This window comes from Macrotis lagotis, chromosome X (assembly GCF_037893015.1).
Source record: "Macrotis lagotis isolate mMagLag1 chromosome X, bilby.v1.9.chrom.fasta, whole genome shotgun sequence".
NCBI classification, from domain to species: Eukaryota; Metazoa; Chordata; class Mammalia; order Peramelemorphia; family Peramelidae; genus Macrotis; species Macrotis lagotis.
In genome coordinates, this window is record NC_133666.1 from 41,065,279 (window position 1) to 41,085,420 (window position 20,142).

At 38.7% G+C, this 20,142-nt stretch overlaps 1 protein-coding gene across 1 annotated transcript in view; it reads left to right on the forward strand.

Annotated features, from left to right (window-relative positions):
• Positions 1 to 20,142, forward strand: part of LOC141499731 (uncharacterized) — a 90,677-nt gene that overhangs the window by 56,772 nt on the left and 13,763 nt on the right. Inside the window, exons 5-13 of the mRNA XM_074202406.1 lie at positions 1,604 to 1,681; positions 3,478 to 3,549; positions 5,133 to 5,207; positions 5,915 to 5,977; positions 7,950 to 8,015; positions 8,848 to 8,931; positions 9,468 to 9,551; positions 9,667 to 9,735; positions 11,381 to 11,449. Coding sequence (XP_074058507.1) covers positions 1,604 to 1,681; positions 3,478 to 3,549; positions 5,133 to 5,207; positions 5,915 to 5,977; positions 7,950 to 8,015; positions 8,848 to 8,931; positions 9,468 to 9,551; positions 9,667 to 9,735; positions 11,381 to 11,449 — 660 coding nt within the window. The remainder of the gene's footprint in view (positions 1 to 1,603; positions 1,682 to 3,477; positions 3,550 to 5,132; positions 5,208 to 5,914; positions 5,978 to 7,949; positions 8,016 to 8,847; positions 8,932 to 9,467; positions 9,552 to 9,666; positions 9,736 to 11,380; positions 11,450 to 20,142) is intronic.

Consider the following 20,142-nt stretch of genomic DNA (forward strand, 5'->3'; position numbering starts at 1 on the left):
GGTTTATGTTTTAATGGGGGAAGACGGTACTCATGGGAGACCTGGGGTTAAGGGAAGAAGTTTGGTTCAACAATTGTTAGGGTTGATTTCATGACCCTTTTCAGAACAACACATTACAAGGGGGAAGGTAGGGAAGCAGACTCATTTATGTCACAGTAGGGTGGATAGCAAGATGCTTGGGGAGGAGAGATGTGAAGCAAGTTCTGGGGACAATCCAGGTGATGAGTTCCAGGGCAGAGATCCAAAGGTGAGTGAAATTAGCTCACCTAAGATGGAAGCATTGTCTCTGAAGGTCTACCCTAGACAAAGGCTTTGAATTTCAAAAGAAAGGAATGCCTAAATGTTATACAAGGATGCCAGTAGCCCCAAATTTACTTAGAAACTACATAGGGTTCCATGTATTTATTTTGTTAAATATTTCCCAATTACCTTTTGGGGGGGTTACAAGGCAATGGGCTTAAGTAACTTACCCAAGATAAACAGGTCATTATTAAGGTGGCATTTGAACTCAGGTGCTGCCCCCCTCCCAAATACCTTTTTTTGGCCAGGAAATGGGGTTAAGTGACTTGTCCAAGGTCACACAGCTAGGTAATTAAGTGTCTGAAGTCACATTTGAACTCAGGTCCCCCTGCCTCCAGGGCTGGTGCTCTATCCATTGTACCACCTAGCTGCTCCCTAATGACCTTTTAATCTGTTTATGCCATACTTGGCTAAAAGGCTACAGCCAGGTCTTCCCCACATTAATATCAATAACCAGAACCTCAGCCAGTGAAGTTTTCAACTTTTTAATATTAAAAAGACCTTTTGACAACATCTGTATCACTAGTGGAGGCTGGCACCCATGTTCCCCAAATAGCGTTTTTCAGTTGTTTCAACCATAGCCAACTCTTCATTTCGCAAAGATTTTGAGGTTATTTGCCATTTCCTTCTCCAGTTCATTTTACATATGAGGAACTGAGGTAAACAGGATTAAGTGACTTGCCTAAAGTCACACAGACCAGTCACAGTATCCAATGTCAGTTTTGAAATCAGGAAGATGGGTCTTCCCAATTCCAAGCCCAGAGTTCTATCCATTGCACCACTATTCACTGAGTACATGTAAACAATTTCATCTGCCAAGAGCAAAGTGACTGATGACCAGGTTTTTCTGTACAGAAAAGGACCTTGGAGTGGCAGTTTGGCCTAGCAGATGAACTTTTGGCCACAGAAGCAGAAAGACAGGAGTTGAAACCTGGTCTCATACACTTACTGGTTATGTGAGAATAACTTTGCTATTGAGAAATAGCTTTTCTTTGCTGATCTGTAAAATGGGGACTTTAAGACTACCTCCCAAGCAGCTTGTGAGGCTCAAATAATGTAGCCTATGCAATGCTCTTTGCCATCTTTTAAGTGTTATACATAGAAAAGCCAGTTCTTGTTATTGCCACACCCTTTGAGCCCCTGGAACACATGCCTGGCTCACGGTGAAAAGCTCTGAGTTACTATCATCTGAAAAAGCACATGGCCCCAAATGTCTATCACTCCTGATGGGTGATATGAGGAAAGCTCTGCCAGTGAGCCTTCCAGATGTTCTTTGCTTTACGAGTCTCTCTCTTTCCCCTAGACACAGGTGCGGAGGCACCTGAAAGTTCCAGCTCAATGGAGAACCAATCTCACCAAGGCAAAGACAATCAGAATGAAGGTGAGTTTATCTTTCGAATCAAATTGTTGGGGTTTTCTCTAAAGGTTTTGTAGCATCTGGGACTCATCAGCATCACCCTGGCAGCCACTGGCTATAGAGTACAGCCTAATGATCATAGAGGCTGTTCACCCAGATCCCCCTTTCTTACTGGAGAGGAAGAATGTTGTAGTGGCTAGAGTACTGGACCTGTATTATAGAAAATGTGAGTTCTGATCTCAACTCCCAACATTTCTTAGCTGTATGATTGTGGGCAAAACAATCACATTCAATAGTCATTTTAGTGCCTCTGATGTGCTATGTCCATAAATGAAAATACAAAGTATATGTAAGTTAGAGACAAAGAAATTTCAGAATGCAGTCAGGGAAGTCATTTATAAGGTCTTTTATAAGAAGGACCAGTCTATGCCAAGATATGGCGATGAAAGATGGAAGGTCATAGATGATAAGCACAGAGTTGGGCCACTGTGGCTGAAACAGTGCAAGAAGGGAAGTAGAGAGTTCTGACTTTATGGATTATGTCAATTTGACTCCCTCTCTAGCTCCCTGCAACCCCAAGCCAGGGGGTCGCTGCTCCAGATATCAAAGTAATGGAGGGATTGTGCCTCCAGGAGGCCCTTGAGGAGAGGAGAGATGTGCATAACAAACTGGTCATAACAAGGACTCAGTCTGGAAAGAGATGTTAGAGTCAGATTTGTAAGAACTTCAGATGCCAAACTGAGGAATTTGTCTTTTTCTTACCAGGTAGTAAAGAAAGGTTGAAGTTTCTTGAGAAATGGACAAATGACACAACTTACAAATAACAGTTGGGCAGCCGTGCAGAGAATGGTTTAGAGAAGGGAAGAGACTAGAGGCAGGGAGACCTATTAGGAAGCTAATGAGAGGTGATGAGGATTCGATTGAAGGTGGGGTGTCCATTTGAGTAAAAATGTGACAAAATGGAGAAAAACTTATGACAAGAGGTAGAATTTTGCCTTGCAAAAACCAGAAAAGAAAAAATCCTCCATGCCAGTATAGATCAGGTGGAGGATGTGACCCTAAGGCCAGCTCTTTAGCCATGAGAAAGCATGAAGTCATTATCACTTATTCTCATACCTTTCTGGCACACAAAGCATCTGTTAGGATCCAGGAAGGCACTTGTGCTTTCTAAGGTGCTTCTCTATACAGAAGACTTGACCAAGAACAAGGTGTCACTGACCAAGACGGGGAGAGTTTATTTAAGGAGTCAAATAAACTAGGTAGAGTACAGGGCTTTGGAAGGTAGCTTTGACTGTCACATAGGGAAGTCACTTATGCTCTGAGTCTCCATATCAACTCTATAATCAGGATGCTCAAACCTGTGCTGCTTCCCTCACTTGGTTATAAACAAACAGGCAACTTCAAGTCCAAGAATTTCATGGGTCTGAAATTGTGACATTGAGGAAATTTTGGCAAATTTTCCAACACTAGGTAAGTGGGAGCTATCAGAGTTATCTTCCTAGCCCCCCAGCATCCAGTCAGGAGAAAGGAAATAGGGTTTTGCAGGATGTCTTTGGTTTTACACCATCTAGATCCTGACCTGGGAAATGGGTTTTGTTTCTGTTTTTGTCTGGAGAATTGTTTCATAACAGATGTCTCTGCCAACCCAGCTCTGTCTTCATGAATGCCTCCATCCCACAGACTGATGAGCCAAATTGCTACAAACCTCCATTTCTATTGGGAATGAAGCATTTGTTTCTTGTAGAACAAGAAAGACTCTCAGTTCCCTTACAACATGATCATCTTTCTCATGGTTTTTCCTTCTCTATCTCCTTTTACAGCCACATTCTTACCTTTATTTTCTACTGACTCAGAAGAATTTACTATTCAAGACAAGGACAATCTGCAACCAGGTGAGCATTTCTTTATGGAGACACCAGAATTTCTCCCTGAGGCAAGGGGTCTTAATCTTTGTTGTGCTATGGACCCTGTTGGTAGACCAATGAAGGCTAGGAGCCCTTTCTCAGAAATATGTTCTTAGCTGCATGAAATAAAACATTTACAATTAAAAAAGAAGCCAAGTATATTAAAATTGTATAGAAATACTTTTTAAAAGCAAGTTCACAGAACTCAAGTGAAAAACCTAAGTTTTAAGGATTTTGATTCAAACCTTAGCAATGGATAGAAGTCATGCGATTTCTATTTATGACCTCTACATGTGCGTACATGGATTATCAGTCATGATGGAAAGCTCTCCTAAAAGGGGAGGTGGCATAGCATTGAAGAGAGAATGCTGAACCCCGAGTCAGGGAAATCTGGGTGCCAATCTCTCCCCATAACTTCCTAGCTATGACCATGGACAAGTCACCTAATTTCTCTTAGCCTCAGTATCCTCTTCTATAAAGTGAAGCTAATATGACCCCTAAGATTGACCTCAAATGAGTAAAAGCTTTTTGCAAACTTTCAAGTGCCATGAAAATGTCAGTTACTATGATTCATTCTCTCTGCTAGCCCATAGACAAATTTGACAAGTTATATATCCCCGAGTCTGTCATCCGCTGTGCTAGGTGTCATCTGCGAACCTGTTAAGTATTCTGCCTGTGCCTTTAAGTAAGACACCAATAAAAATTCATACTATCAAAGACTAAGCAAAGATTACTAGACCATATTACTGAGATTCTTCCAAATTGGCATTGAAGCATTAATGATTACTTCAGGCTGTCTGAATCTGACTGTACTGGACAAGCCTACATCTCACCATCTTCTCCGCCAGATTAAAGAGATATGGTTTCTTTTGTCTCTCATCTTTATTTCTGACAAAGTATGCAGGTGACCAGTATCAGCAGCAAATATATTCTGTGTAATGAACATATGATCTTTTATACTATGAGTTCCTATTGATCAGATTTGCACAGAATGCTTATTAATTGAAATTAATAATTAATAATTGCAAAATGAAAATTAATTTTGAAAGTGTTACTGAATTTGACTAAACTTTTGATGATCCACATGATAGAGTTTCAAATACTTTGCTCAACTCTAGGTAAACTCTATTCTAGAGCATCTCCCTGATTTATTTATTTTAATCATAATGCCTAAGAATTAAGTTTAGTTGTTCTTGATGAAGTCATAATGGTTTGGCTTTTGGGGGGATCACTGCTTTCTTTTCTAGAGATTTACTAACCATTTCTTTAATAATACGGTTTAGAATTTTCTGGCAATGCAAGTCAATTTAATGACTTAGACTCTGCAGACTCTCTCCTCTAACCTTGGAAAATAAAGACAGCATTTACTTTCTCCTCTAGTCCAGTCCTGTACAAGTCCAAATTTGCTGTTGGGCCCCAATTGAATGACTAGCAAGTTGATGCCAAAACCAAAGGCAGCTTCACCTTTTTCTGGGCTATCAAACTTTCAGGCCATGTAGAATTAGAGAACCTGGACTAGTCCCCTGTGCAATGTGAACCTCTTTTCCATGTGCTTTTCTTTCTGTTCACAGACACATTTGCACCTGTGTATACCACTGACCCAATACAAACATACACTTTGCAGGAAAAAGATGATCTGGCTTCAGGTAAGGATTCCCTTATTGAGCTACTAGACTTCTCTTTAAGGTTTTTGATTACTGGTCTAGCAGTACACAGAAATGCACACCATAGTATGACCACTGCATGGAGACCATTCTCCCCATTCTCCAAGCATTTTAAAAGGTCTCTTAAATGAGAAGACAACCTGATATTGCAGATAGAATGCTCAGCAGGAATCACTAAGCCCTGGGTAATAATCTGTCTTCTGGCACTTCCAAGCTAAGAAAATCAGCAAATCTATCTAATCAGTACTATTCACATCTGTGGAATGGGTACAAGATACCCCATAATTCCTATCTCCTAGGGCTATCATGATGTGAAAATTAGACAATTTATATAAAAAACCTCCTTCTTCTCTTTTGTGCAAGTTAAAGTCCCTTCTAAGCCCTGCTATTACATCCTCTTCATCTTCTACCCTTAACGGTCACAGTCTTTATACATTACTCTAACTCCGTGTTTACCAGTATGTTCCAACACTTCTCTAACTACACCCATTGAACAGATCCCGCAGGACAAGAAGCCTGAATGCTTCTGTTTGACTGAACCTAAACCTTATACAAAAATATCAAGTCTTCCAAGCCCTCCCAAAAGTATGGGCACAAATGTCTGCAACTCTTACTATGGCCTGAAGCTCTTATTTCAAGCTAAGATAGAGGGAGGCTAGGCCATGATTTATCTATGCTTTCTCTAATAGCCTCCTTTGAATCCTTATTCTCATTTGAGACAACTCTTCAAGATAAGGAAAATCTCCTTGATGGTGAGTATTTTATTCAGTAGCTAGGATTTATGTCAAAGGGCTTTGATTCATAGCTTCAAAGTGTATGGAAATTGTCTGAATTTCATCAACAATATTTGCATATGGAGGATGGCCAATCATGATGGAAATGTACTCATCTAGATTCTCCCTTCCAAATGGAAAGGTAATAATGGGGAATTGTGGGCAGAATGCTAGTCAAAATTAGGAAAGCATTGTTTCAACCTTCACCTGTAATATTTATTAGCCATCGGAGCAAAGTCCTTTTACCTCACCATATCTGAGTTTATTCATCTATAAAATGAAAATAATAATGTCTACAATATTTATCTTCCAGGATTACTGTAAAGCTGAAATATTGTGTCTAAGACTGTGAATTTTCAGATGTTCTTATGAGTCTCTTCCCCTTCTATGTGACTGACACTTGCTCAGGACCCTGACTCACAGTGATCATCACTGGATTGGTACCCTTTATTCTCTACCCCAGGAAGAAATAATACATTTTATGAAATTTAACAATGACTGCTTCTCCCTTCTCATCTCTCTTCTTTAAATTCACTTCTTCCCCCATCTTAGAAATGTACTAAGACCAAAGGATCCAGATTTTACAACCATGGATCCGCAATATTATGCAGAAGGGATGGACCATTTTTAATGCAATCAAAGGCATCTTTAAAACCATGAGATAGTATTAACTAGTACTGGAGAAATACTAGAAAATATTCTCATCTTCACTCCTTTTTTGTCGTAAATAAAACTGCTGACAATATAAACAAGACATGTGAAAACAAAGGCATAAAAGTTGACCAAGAGATGAAAGCATTTGTGTTTGAGTATAAACTAAGAGTGTACTTAGAAAATCCTAGAGGCCCAAAAAGGAAACTCATTGAGTCAGGACATAGCTTTAGAATGTTAGCAAAATAGAAATTAAATTCATAAAAATCACCAGAATTTCCATATACCACTAACAAAACCAGAGTAAGCAATAAACGAAATCATGTTCAGCCACTATGGAATAAATTATTTGAGAGTAAACCTCCTACTAATATCACCAAGCATTTATTAAGTGCCTACTACTATATATCACATACTAGAGATACCAGGACAAATAGGACAAGTCTCTATCCTGACGAAATTTATAGTTCTATTTAATGACACACATTTTTCATTGATAACTAGAAAATCATACGCAAATGAATAATTAAAGAGGTATTAAATGACCCTGGTTAGGCTAGGGAAATATGATAAAAAATAATACCTAAATTAATTTCTAGATTTAGTAATAGAGTAATCAAATGACCAAGGAAATACTTTTTAGAATTGGTCAAAATAACAATTGAGAAACAAAAGGTCTAGGATCTAGAAATCAAAAAAAAGGGGGAGTGATAAAGGGGACCAACAGACATCAACATATATCATGAAGTCCTAATAATGAAGACCATATGGTAATCATTTGAACAAAATGCCTAAATAGATCAATGGAGTTGATCAATAGCTCGACAAAAACCAGAACCAAATGAAAATGGCAGGTTAGCATCTGCTAAACCTAAGAATCCCAAATTCCTAATGAAACAAATCTCTTTTTTGAAAAGAACTACCAGAAAAATGAGAAAGCAGCTTGTAGAGGTTAGGTATAAATCAGCATGGTAACATTTCAATGAACTGATGGAGGGATGAAGAATCTATATTTTTAAACTACAGAAATATACGTGAAAATTTCGCCAAATGGAATCTGGATTCTAAGTAATTCAAAACACCAATAATAGTCCTAAAGACAAATAATGGAAAATACTAGAGGGAGGGAACTATAAGAGCAGGGTGTTGCAGACAGAGGTGCACATAGTTATTTTAGCTGGTGGATTTTTGTTCTTGTGAGATTCTCTTTTTGGCACCCAGTACTAGGCACACATAGTGGGGATTAATAAATGTTCTTTTCTTCACTACTCATGTTTCTTGTCCCCTTGTGTTCTAACAGTATCTTATCTACCCACATATTCTCTTGGCACAATGCAAGCACATTCTTTGCAACAAGTTCCTGAAGGTGAGTACCTTATTCCCAAGTCTCTTAGATATTTCACTCCTGAATTTTTGATGCAACAAGGGAATTGTTGGAAATGCATCTGAGCAACCTAACAAGTAGGCTTATGGGTTGAAATTGCAGAGGCAACTAGAGATTTGCCAAGAGCATGCTTGGGAGGCAGCATAATTCAATGGAAAGAGCATCAAATGCAATCCCAGAACTTGGGTTCAAATTCTACCTCAGATGCTTATGAACTGCAGGCCCTTGGGCACCCAGCTGAGTCAGGGGATACTCATCTGCCTAATTGGAAAAGGGGGGGGAGTCAGAAGAAAGAGGATGGAAATGATGGCTGCTGAAAAATCAAGAAAACTGTTGCTTCCACCAGTCATATTAGAAGATAAAAGTGCAGAGAATCTAGTGTTTTTTGTGAACAGACAAAAAGTTGAGGGGGTTGAACTAATTACATCAATAGATCTAGGATTATATGTGTGACCTTGAGCAAGTCACTTCATTTCCCTGAGTCTCACTTTCATCCTTTATAAAATGAAGAAGTTTAGATGGCTTCTGGTGTCTGCTCCTAGTTCAGTATCAATAATATTATTGAATAAAGGCAAGCTCTCCTTGGTGGGAAACTAGGAATTTGATGAAGTGATGTGAAAATACAGGGGGGAGAGTGAGAGACCACTTCTTCATAGATACTGAGACAGGATGAGGTATGTTAAGGACCAGCTTGGCTGGCCACTTGGACATGGGGGGAAGTGTAAGCCATGGAGGAGAATAAGTCAAAAAATAAAGGTGGGAATCAGAATGTTATTGCTGTTGTTGAGTCTGACTCTTTGTGACCCCCATTTAGGGCCTTTTTTGCAGAGATCCTGGAGTGGTTTTCCACTTGCTACTACGACCCACTTAACAGATGAGGAAACTGAGGCAGATAATAGTTAAGTGACTTGCCCAGGGTCACACAGGTAGTGTCTAAGGTCAGATTTCAACTCAGGTCTCCCTGACTCCAGGCCCGGTATTGAGTTACCTGGTTGCCACAACCAGATTGTGGAGGGCTTTGGATGCCAAACTGAAGAGTTTATATTTTATCCTGGAGGTAATAGGAAACCACTGAAAATTCTTGAACTGGAAACAATTTCAAAGGTCAGATTTGGGTTGCACAGATTTGGGTTGGAAAGGGGAGTGACTACACTGAGAGACCATTTAAGAAATCACCACAGTCACTGAGACTCAAGGTCCTTCCCACATTGGTAAATCATTTCATCTCCCTAAGCTTCAGTCTGCTCCTCTGTGAAGTGAGGAGGTAGGACTCAATGACCTATGACAGAGACTTAGAAATCATGACAAGACCAGTTCTCTTTACACTGTTCTCTTATTATCTTATAAAAATACATAGAACACCTTTCTTTAGGCTTGATTTGAGGAGGCAGAGCCTGTGCATTTTTTACTAAAGTCCTTTTTCTCTTACCCCAGTCCGACTGGATTCACTAAGCGAGGCTCTTCCTGAAATCCCATTAAGGGAATGTCAAGAGTACATCCCTGAAGCCTGTTCAGAAGGTATGACACCCCCTTCCCCATACCCACAGCTCCTAAAAGGGAGTCAAAGCTTTTGTTTAAGACTGGACCACTAGTCCATATGTTATGATCCTTTTTTTTTCCCCTCTTCTACCAGAAATTTATGCATCATTGTTGGCGCTTGAACCAGTGCAGTCTTTGGAAGAGAGTAATGACCAAGAAATACGTACGTGAACATTTCTTCATTGAGTCTTTTGATTTTTTTTTTTCTCTGAGGGTTTTGTTTCATAGCCTAGTTGTATATGAGAACATCACCATTCTACCATTACCACTGTGGAGGAGGCTGGTGACTTAGCCCAGCCCCACCCCCCACTCAAATCCAATTCATGTACTTGTCATCATCACCTCCCTGATGTTGTTGTCTTCTCTGAGAACAGAGGACAAATATCATAGTAGACTAGAGTCATTTGAATGGCATTAATGATCACTGCATGTGAAGAAAAATAATCTAAATGGACAGAATGCTGGGTGTGGAGTTGGAAAGTCCTGAGTACAAATTGAATCTTTGACTTTCTAGTTTGGAGACCATGAACAAGGCACAACTTGAACTTCATTTTCCTCATCTATAAAATAGGGATAGTATTTGAAGAACCTAGTTTAGAGGGATGTTGTTGAGCTCAAATGACACACAGTGTCATTCTTAAAGCATGTGAAATCCAGATTTTTAACTTGTATGTATGGGTCAAGTTGGCACAAGTCTTTCTCAAGTACAGTGAGACACACATTGTACATAGGAGACATGATTGCATCTGCCCAGAAGAATGTGTCCATTGAAGAGAGGGAAAAAAGTTTGCAGGGAGATAGGGTATCAGCCCAGATTTAGAAGGCAAGGAGACCTTTCTCTGGGGTGAACTAAGATCTTTGACACTCACTAGCCACGTCATAACAACACTACCTTCCTCTCTCAGCTTCAGTTTCTTCATCTGTAAAATGGGAAATAAAGCCTGCAGATAGCTGCTACCAAGGCATAAGAGAAGGCTCAAATGAGGTGCCATACTTAATACTGCTAACTTCAAAGCACTTGGCCCAAGACCCTGAACTCATCTCCTCTTAATCCCTTCCCTCTGTAATCTTGTCTACTCCAGTTTTCCAGCAACTCTCCGCCCTCCTAACTTTACCGATCCTTCAATCCCACACTATTCCCGGTCCTATAAGGACAGAACCTATATTTGATCCAAATACAAAGAGCAAATTGTCCAATACTAGCAGTTCCCACAATTCATCAACCAATCAATAAGGATGGAAATGGCATCATTTTTAGTCAGATGTAGGAGACCCAAAGACAAAAGGAAGGTAGTCCCTGCCATTAAGGAGCTTAAATTATAGCTGGAGAGAAAACTTGTACCAAATGGTGATTTACAAATGCATACAAAATGGATAGAAGGTGATTGGGAGGCAGGCAATGGGGCTAGCAGCTAGGGGGATCAAGACAGACTCCTAGGCTGGATCTCATAAGCGGAGGAAGGCTAGCCAAAATAAAGGCACAGAGGAAGGAACATGAAGGCCATCTATGAGGCATAGTTGAAAAAGCTAGACCGACTTGACCATATAATATGTGAGGGGCAGTAAGATGTAATAAAAGTTAGAAAGGTAGATCAGGAGATTGTAACAGGTTTGAAATATCAAATAAAAGAGTTGATATTTATTCCTTGAAGTAATAGGGAAGCCCAGGAGTTTATGGAGGAGGGACACAGAAGTACACTCTAGAATTATCACATGGGCAGCTGTGTAGAGGAGGATGGATAGGAATGAGGTAACATTTGAGGCAGGACACCGTTTCATCCACTGGTATTCTCTTCTTCTTTCTTCAGTTGAAAGCTCTTTCTTTTTGAATGATCCATTAATCACTGAAGAAGCAGACCTTCAGGCCCTGTTTAATGGTAAGTATTTCTTCATTAAGCACCTGGTGTTTTTTGAGTGTTTTGACTCAATTTAGTACCTCATGGAAGTCATTCAAACTGCATAGGAAGCTCCTCCCTGGGGAATGTGGTCTAACAATGCTACAAACATGCACACCAAAAGTCCGGGGCAATCCGACGTGATGGCTAAAGAGCTGGATGTGTAATTAGGAAGATCTGGATTCAAATGTCTCCCTAACATATCCTATTTATATGACTATAAGCAAGGTCACAAAGTCTTTGAGCATCAATTTCCACATTTGTGAAATTATTACTACTACTGATAGGGTTGTGTAGCTGAAATAAGACAATATTTGTAAAACACTGAAAACCTGAAAGTACTACAGAAATGACTGGTGATGATGATAGATGATAATTTTATTAGAAAGGGAGGAAACCCTCCCTCCTTCCATTCTTCCTCTAGTTTTCTCCCTCTACCACTGAGGTAGGAAAAGTGAGTTAGTGGTTCAGAGAGCTACGATTTAGCATGACTGAACATGGGTCTTGTGTTCGAGATTAGGTATAGAGCATTCTCCAGCCTTTCCATAGACAATATGACCATATTACTTTCTGACTCCTAGTCAAGTATGCATGGACTGACTAAATCTGGGAGCAGCACGGGAGAAGGAAAAAACTGGGCCCATTCTCATTCCTAACAGAGGCTCCAAAATCTATAAACTCTAAGCATACATCGCAAAGAATAAGAGTCACTGCATTTCTCATAAAGTGTCCTCAGTTCAAGTAAACCAGTAGCAGAGAGCATTTTGGGTACTCCATATTTCAATCTCAAGAGTTGGAAAGGTGGGGCGGCTAGGTGGCACAGTGGATAGTGCACTGGCCCTGTAGTCAGGAGTCCCTGAGTTCAAATCCAGCCTCAGACACTTAATAATTACCTAGCTTTGTGGCTTTGAGCAAACCACTTAACCCTATTTACCTTGCAATAAAAACCTAAAAAAAGAGGACATCAGAGGATACAATCCTAACTAGTAGTCATCCAGCCTTTGCTTAGAGTTCAGAGATAAGGAACAAAAACTTTCTGAAGCAACTGTTAGACTTGACTGCAATCATCAGGATGTTTCATTTTATGGCGTGCCTGTTTACCTCTCTGCAACTTGTACCATTACACCTAATTCTGTTCTCTAAGGCCAAGCAGAGATCTCTTCCCTCTTCGGATGTTTTCCCTTTCAGATTCTTAAGATTACTGCTTGCCTTCTTAGCTTTCTCTTTCTTTGGTCAAATAACCTAAGCGTCTTATCTCCATCTAGTTCTCCAATAACTCCCATCTTACTTCCCCCAAAAGACTTTGGTGACCTTTTCCCACCTCCCAGTTAACCGTCTCCATTCTTGAATTAGCTTTTATTTACTTACTTTGCAGAGAGAAATTTATTTTTCTTTGGGTGTGCTCTGCATCTTGTACAGCAGGTGCTTGAAGGATGATTAAATTCAGAGTTCACTGTACTTTCTACCCTAGATGATACCACATCTGCTACATTCTGAACAGCAGCTGACCTAACAGCTCATCAATGGACATATTAGACTTGGCAACTTTTTTTTAAGTGGCAACAGTCAGGGACTAAGACTCCAGGGAATATTAATGAGATTATTTTCTCCTGTAAACATCATTTATTGTCATTTTCAGTTCTGCTTCTATTATTGTCAGAAGCCACAAAATTACAGAATTGGAAGAAATTTTATAAGCAGATTTGGTCTAATGGTTTTTAAAATAGATGGATTGCACATTAGAGAGTATAGGAAAAAAAATTAAAACTTATTTCTATTTTTCTTAAAAGGAAGTAAAAATTATACTTCATTAATTTAACAAATCGACACTGGCACTTTGACTACAAAAATGATATCCTGAGTGAAGAATGGGGGTTTACAAGGCAGAGGGGTTGACTGTGGATGATACTGGGTATTTTTAGGTTTATTATAAATAAGAGATAAGTAAAAGAATTACCAACTATTACTAGCCATAAGAAAGAATGCTCCAAATCATTAATAGTAACAGAAATGAGAATCAATGCATGCAATATTTTATCAAAAATTCCTCTGCTAGGCATATATCCAAGGAAATTCATGATAAGTACAGAAAAGACCTATATGAACTTAAATAAAGTGAAATAAACAGAACCCAGGATACCCTATAAATAGTGATTACAACAATGAAATAGAAATAAAAATTTTAACTGCTATATTATAATCACCAATCTTGGCTCCAAAGAATAAATATAAAAGGCATCCTTCACAGAGGTGGAGAAGTCTGATCTTGAAAATATTACTGATAATGCCAAGACTTAATCATGGTGTTATTTATTTTTTTTTAGGCTTTTGCAAGGCAATGGGGTTAAGTGACTTGCCCAAGGTCACACAGCTAGGTAATTATTAAGTGAGTTGGATTTGAACTCAGGTCCTCCTGACTCCAGGGCCAGAGCTCTATCCACTGTGCAACCTAGCCGCCCAGGTGTTGACTAATTTTGTTGAAATATTTTCTCCTTTTTAGTCATTGTTATTAGGGATTGCTCATTGAGATAGATACTGGGGGGATGTAAGGGATGTAAAAACAAAAGATAACAATAAAAATATATATTCTTAAAAAATTCTAAAGTAACCATCACAAAAGAGACAAATGACTTCAAGAGATTCCTGTAAAAAATATAGCTTGGGTGGAGGGGCAAGTAGGTGGCACAGTATAGAGCACTAGCCTGGAGTCAGGAGGACCCAAGTTCAAATCCAGCCTCAGGCACTTAATAATTACCTAGCTATGTGACCTTGGGCAAGTCACTTAACCCCATTGCCTTTCAAAAAACAAGCAAAAAGAAAGAAATCAAAGTTGATCCTTCTATGCCTAATATAAGCACACTATGGTATTAAAACACTGATGATAAAAAGATTTAGCAAGAAGTTGGTGAAAAATATTCAAAATTATGGGAATTTACTCCCACTTTTGGTCACAGGTAACCTCACCTTATTTCTATATTGTATTTGGAGATATTAACTAATGATAGTATCCATTTTTTTCTTTCACTTTCTTCTATAAACCCTCTGCAGTCTGACTTTGTGTCATAGTTCAATTGAAACCGCTCTCATGCTACCAACAATCTCTTGATAACAATATCTAATGGTCTTTTCTCAATCCTCATCCTTGACTCATTTGCAGTTTCTGAAACTGCCAACCCCCTTCTGGTTCCTCTCCTTTATGGGTTTTCATGGCTGCTCTTTTCTTCTCCTACCTGCCTACCTTATCTCAATCTCATTTACTGAATCTTCATCAATGGTAGCTAACTACCAATTGTGCTTATATTCTGCACCAACATCTCTCCAGTCCCACAGCTTTCCAATTTAGTTTCATCCTCAACTCTTTATTCTCTCATCTCATATAATATCCCTGCAAACAAAATGTAAACCAAAGATAATACTAATAATGTGATCAAAGGTATGCAGAAAGAAAAAAAAATCAGTTCACCCTTCTAAACTTCGCATAAGCCAGTCATTGGTCGCATTGTGAGAGTAATAGGTACCATACATTGCCATTTCTTTCTTCACAATATTGCTTCCATTTCTCTCTACTCCCAGATCTGTCATCCAAGTTTGTAATCTCATCAATTCCTTCTTCAGCTACTGCAGTAGCTTCCCATTTTCCTCCCTCCAAGTCCCCCCCCCAATCCATTCTCTTACCCAGCTACCAAAGTGGCTTTATCAACATGTAAGTCTAATTATCTTGTCCTACTGCTCAAACTTCAGGGGATCCCTAGTACCTTCAAGATTACACAGAAATTCTGTCTTTTAAACATCTTCACAATCTGGCCCCTTTCCTATTTTTCCAATCTTCTTGTACCCTGCTTCCCTCTCTTATTCGTTATGATCTAGCCCTAGGGGTCTACTTGTCATTCTTCACACATAATCCTTCATCTCCCATCTCCCCATCTTTACATTGGTTGTCCCCAAGCCAATGCCTTGAATGCTTTCCTTCCTGCCTTCTGCCTCTTAGCTTCCTTCAAGGATTTGCTCAAACATCACACTCTGAATGAGGTCCATCTCCTTCTCCTCTTCAGTTAACTTTACGTATTGTGTCTGTTTTGTATGTACTTATATATGTAAATATGGTCTCTTCCATTAGAACATAAGGGGGAACTGTCTTCACTTTTTCTTTTTATCCACAATACTTAAATAGTCAGCACTTGCTGATTGACTAATAAAACCATTAGCAAGTCATTTAAAAAATGGAACTAGTGTTGATCAAGCAATGTCAGTCTCCTTCAGAAACTCTCACATTTGTAAACAAATTTGAAAGCACATTTTCCCAACCAAGAGGTTTAATGGATTTCAGAGCAATTTGTCAAAAATATAAAACTGCAAAGTTTCTGATCCATTTGCAAGAACAGCTGCAAGATGAACAATTGCTAGCTGGATTGCAATCTGGCCTTTGCATACTTGGGGGATGGAACTAGAAAATAAATATGGTTTAGTAAGCAGATAGCAGGATTCACTTTTTTCCTTTGGAATCTCTGCATCTCTGTTGATATACCTTTGAAACTCTGACCACCATTAAAATCAAATCATTGCAATCAACTGAAAATAGAACCAAATATTTGAATCATTCTATCAGAAGGCATTCTACCGAGATTTAAAATTTTTTACAAAAATGTTATCATGAAAGACTATTAATTATGCTTTCATGAGAACTAGGTGTTCATTTTTCATATCACCCTTTTTAGTTTTTTTTATTTTTTGTACATTCTAATATTGTACATAATTGTTTATGAATATAATTTTTATATATGGAATGCATGCTTAAAACATTTTGCTCGCATGGGTGCATGATCAAAAAAATTCAGAGATGAGCACCACTAATTTAGCACCATTAATTTAATGAATGAATAGCAAACCCCCTACCACAGGCTGAACACTGCTTTTAGTTCTTCACACAAACAATATTTTAAGTAAAATCTCTTCACAAAATCAATATTTTAAATAAAATCTCTTAGGTCTGAAATGGGGATGGTGGGAAATGACAGGTTAGCTATGATCTTCACTGAATTTCTAGATTAAAATGATGTTAGGACTTCCTACAGAAGAAAGAAAGATATTTGATTTTACATAAAAGGCTACTTAAAGCCTTAATGGAAAAAGTATTTTCTTTCCTAAAAACTGAATATCATCATTCACCTCATTAATTAGTGTTCAGGTTTACTAAATACTAAAGCAGATTTTCACTACTATTTAAAAGAAAAACCACTGAAAATTTCCTAAAAGAAAAATCATGAGAACGTGCTCCCAAGATTTTCCTTACAACCTGAGAATTAGAAAATACTCCAGGCAGACTGCTTTTCAGATTTCTCCCAGGATCCCAGCTGCCTGCCAAAGTCAGCTGCTCCACTTAACCCAGCCAAAATAAAAAGTTCACAAAAAAAGAGAAAAGAAAAAAATAGAGAAGATGAAAAGGAGACAAGAAATGATAAAAGAAAAGGTCAATTTCTTTTACAAGAAATAGTAATCCCCCCCCAAAAAAAAACTGGGCTTAAAAAATGAGGTAGAGAACAACTTCACTCTCCACTGGAACAGTTGAACAGTATTTTCTCTCCTATCAGATCTTTGAAAGGTTCATAAGTTGGAAACCAGAAGAATCCAGCTAGTATAGTATAAATAAGTTTCCAATAACAATATCTTCAAGATAAATTTCATTTGAGAAAAATCCCAAGGGAAAAGGTGAAAGTTGAATTTTGGTTCATGTCTAAAAATAAAGTAAGCCTGAGTGTTTGAGGACAACTTTGTCAATAAGAAAAAAAGAGAATTAGACCTGCTATTTTTCTCTGGATCACAAAATACCTTTTGTCCAGAACTTATCACTTGCAGTGAAAATAATGTGCTCAATAGGAGGACTATCAGAAATACTCCCACTTATAAGGTCAGCTCATTTCTGCAAATCTCAGACAGAAAGGGGGCAAGACACAGATTTATTTAACAGCACTCAAAAATAGTAATTCTGCTCTAGCTCTCCCCTGTCCCCATGCTCCTCTTCATTCTCCCTTGCCCTCTTCATCTTTTATCCTGTCTTCGTTGCCCTCCTTTCCTGTTCTTCTCCCTCCATTTTTGTTGTTGAGTTGTTTCATTTATACCCAACTCTTTGTTACTTCATTTGGGATTTTCTTGGCAAAGGTACTGGAATGGTTTGACATTTCCTTCTCTTGTTCATTTTATAGATGAAGAAACTGAGACAAATAGGGTTAAGTGACTTGCCCAGGTTTACATAGCTAGTAAATAATCTGAGGCTGGATTTGAACTCAGGAAGAAAAGTCTTTCTGGTTCCAATCCGAGTGCTCTATACACTAGTTGCCATCTAGTTGTACTAACTCTCTTTCTCCATACTTTTTTTTTCCCAAAATCCCTTTCACTACTATCTTTCATCTTCTCTTCTCTCAGCCTCCATTATTTTTTTGCCTCTTCCCTCATCCTTTACTTCATCCTTCCTTCATCCTTTACTCTCCTTCTCCCACCTCTATTCTTATCTCTCCTCTTCTGCCTTCTTTATTCTCTACCTTCCTCTATCCTTCTTCCCTTCCTCCCCTTTTTCCTTCTTCCTTCCCCCACCTCTCCCTCTCAGTATTTCTCAGTACTAAAAAGACTGAGCCAAAGGCACTGTGTTAAGCACTCTATGGATATTATATCATTTTATTCTCACAGCAATCCTGGGATTGCATGATGAAACTGAATCAGACAAATTAGGTGACTCGCCCAGAGTCATACAATTAGGAAGTATCTGACTATTGTAATCAAGGCTTCTTAATTCTAAGACTAAAGTTCTATCGACTGAGTCACACAGACTATGTATGACTTGTTCTTTGAAATGTCCAGTTTTAGGACTAAGGATTCTTTATATAAATATCTCATCTCATGAGCATTTGTAAGAAAGAGAACATGGGGGAGGGGACTTGTAATGAGTCGGCCCAGCCCAGATGACTTCTCAGGATGTTCCCCCTCCCCTTCACACATCTTCTTGCCTTCTCTAGAACAAAAGGTCTACAAATCTTAGCAACTGCCCACTTTGAGTTACACCCTTTGCTCAGAGTCAAATCTCAGGGGCTCAATAATAATGCAGGTGGGACTTCCAAAATAATATTCTAATCATAATTAGTCCTTGTGGAGAGCAAGAAGCAAAGCCATACCTAGCAACTTGGGGGATTTGAAGAGCACAAAGCAGAGCTGAAGTAGGCAGCATAAAACAGGCCTGAAATCAACTGAGACAAAGACAATTGAGGAGAATGAGCAAAGAACTTGGGACAATGATCTGTGTTAGGGGGAGGGTAGAAAATGACACCATGAAACTTCAAATTATAAGCGGAATCAATGAAGAGCCAGGCAAGGAAGAAGTTTAACTGGAATCTGACTAGGGAAAGAAACCATTTGGTAATCATCTTGTTGTATCTAAGTAATCTTGTTAACTGAGTACAGTCATAATAAAATACTAGTACAATATCATAGCCTTAGAGTTAGAAGGGACTTCAGGGACTATCTAGTCCAACTCCCTTATTTTACAGATAAGGAAACTGAGGTCCCCAGAGGTTACGTGATCTGCCCAAGATCACCCAGGTAGTGAGCATATGAGGTGGGCTTTGAATGCAGACCTAGAGCCAGTATTCTTTTCTCGGTACCCCATTGCCTCTCAAGGACTTCCAGGACTCTCTAAATTTTAGCCACTTGAAACCTGCCTTATTTGCAGTCCTACCTGTAAGAAATGCAAGTGCCATACCTGCCTGAGACCTGGGCACAATGGATCCTGTCTTCTTCCTAATTGTATGAGATCTTCAATTCTCAGTGAGTCTGAATAGTACAAAGCCAAATGTAAATGATCGTTAAGGTGGTACCAAATGGACAAGAACCCCACAGATCTTTGTTTCTTACTTCACTGTCATGAAAATAAGGAAACTAGTCCATCTTCATTCTCAGTTCATGTTTCTAGTTCAGGAGATCCCTATATGGTATTTGCATCAAAAAGGGGGAAATTATATATAAAGAAAAGTGCAATAAGCACCATTTAATGAATTCCTGAAAAGTCTTTTACCAGTTACTGTGATCCATATCCATTACCCAAGAGTTACTGTTATTGGGGTCTTGACAGATAGCATTAGTGTTATTAATGAAAATGAGATTACCAATCTAGCTCTACAGATACAAATTAACACCAAGAAACTGCAACAGCCGAGTAAGACTAACCCTGCTCTGTGACACGACATTCTGGGAAACATTGTCATTGTCCCTTACAAAGAAATACTTCATCTATGTCTTTTTTCTTTCAAATGATGTCTCGTTCATTAAAAAAGTGTTTCTTTTTGTAAAGAGGAAAGTCAAGCGTGGACTAATAGGGATTTGTATTGCTTCAAGAGACCCATCTAGGCCAGCTGCCTAGATTTTTGACTTAACCTAAAATTAAAGTTCTATGGCTACAGAGTATTTTTGATAAAACCCGCAAGGGGCTAGGGCATGCTGGTTCCCAGTTACTAATAGAGATGATATTGTTTTATTTAACATTTTTATAATTATTTTTCTATGCTATTTGGTTTCAGAGCATGTGAACATCATGTACAATGAAAGATTTTAACTTGAATATCAAGATGTCTGATTTAAAAAAATCTTTGATAGAGAATAGTATTGTTTCTATGTAGAAAAAAAAGAGAAGG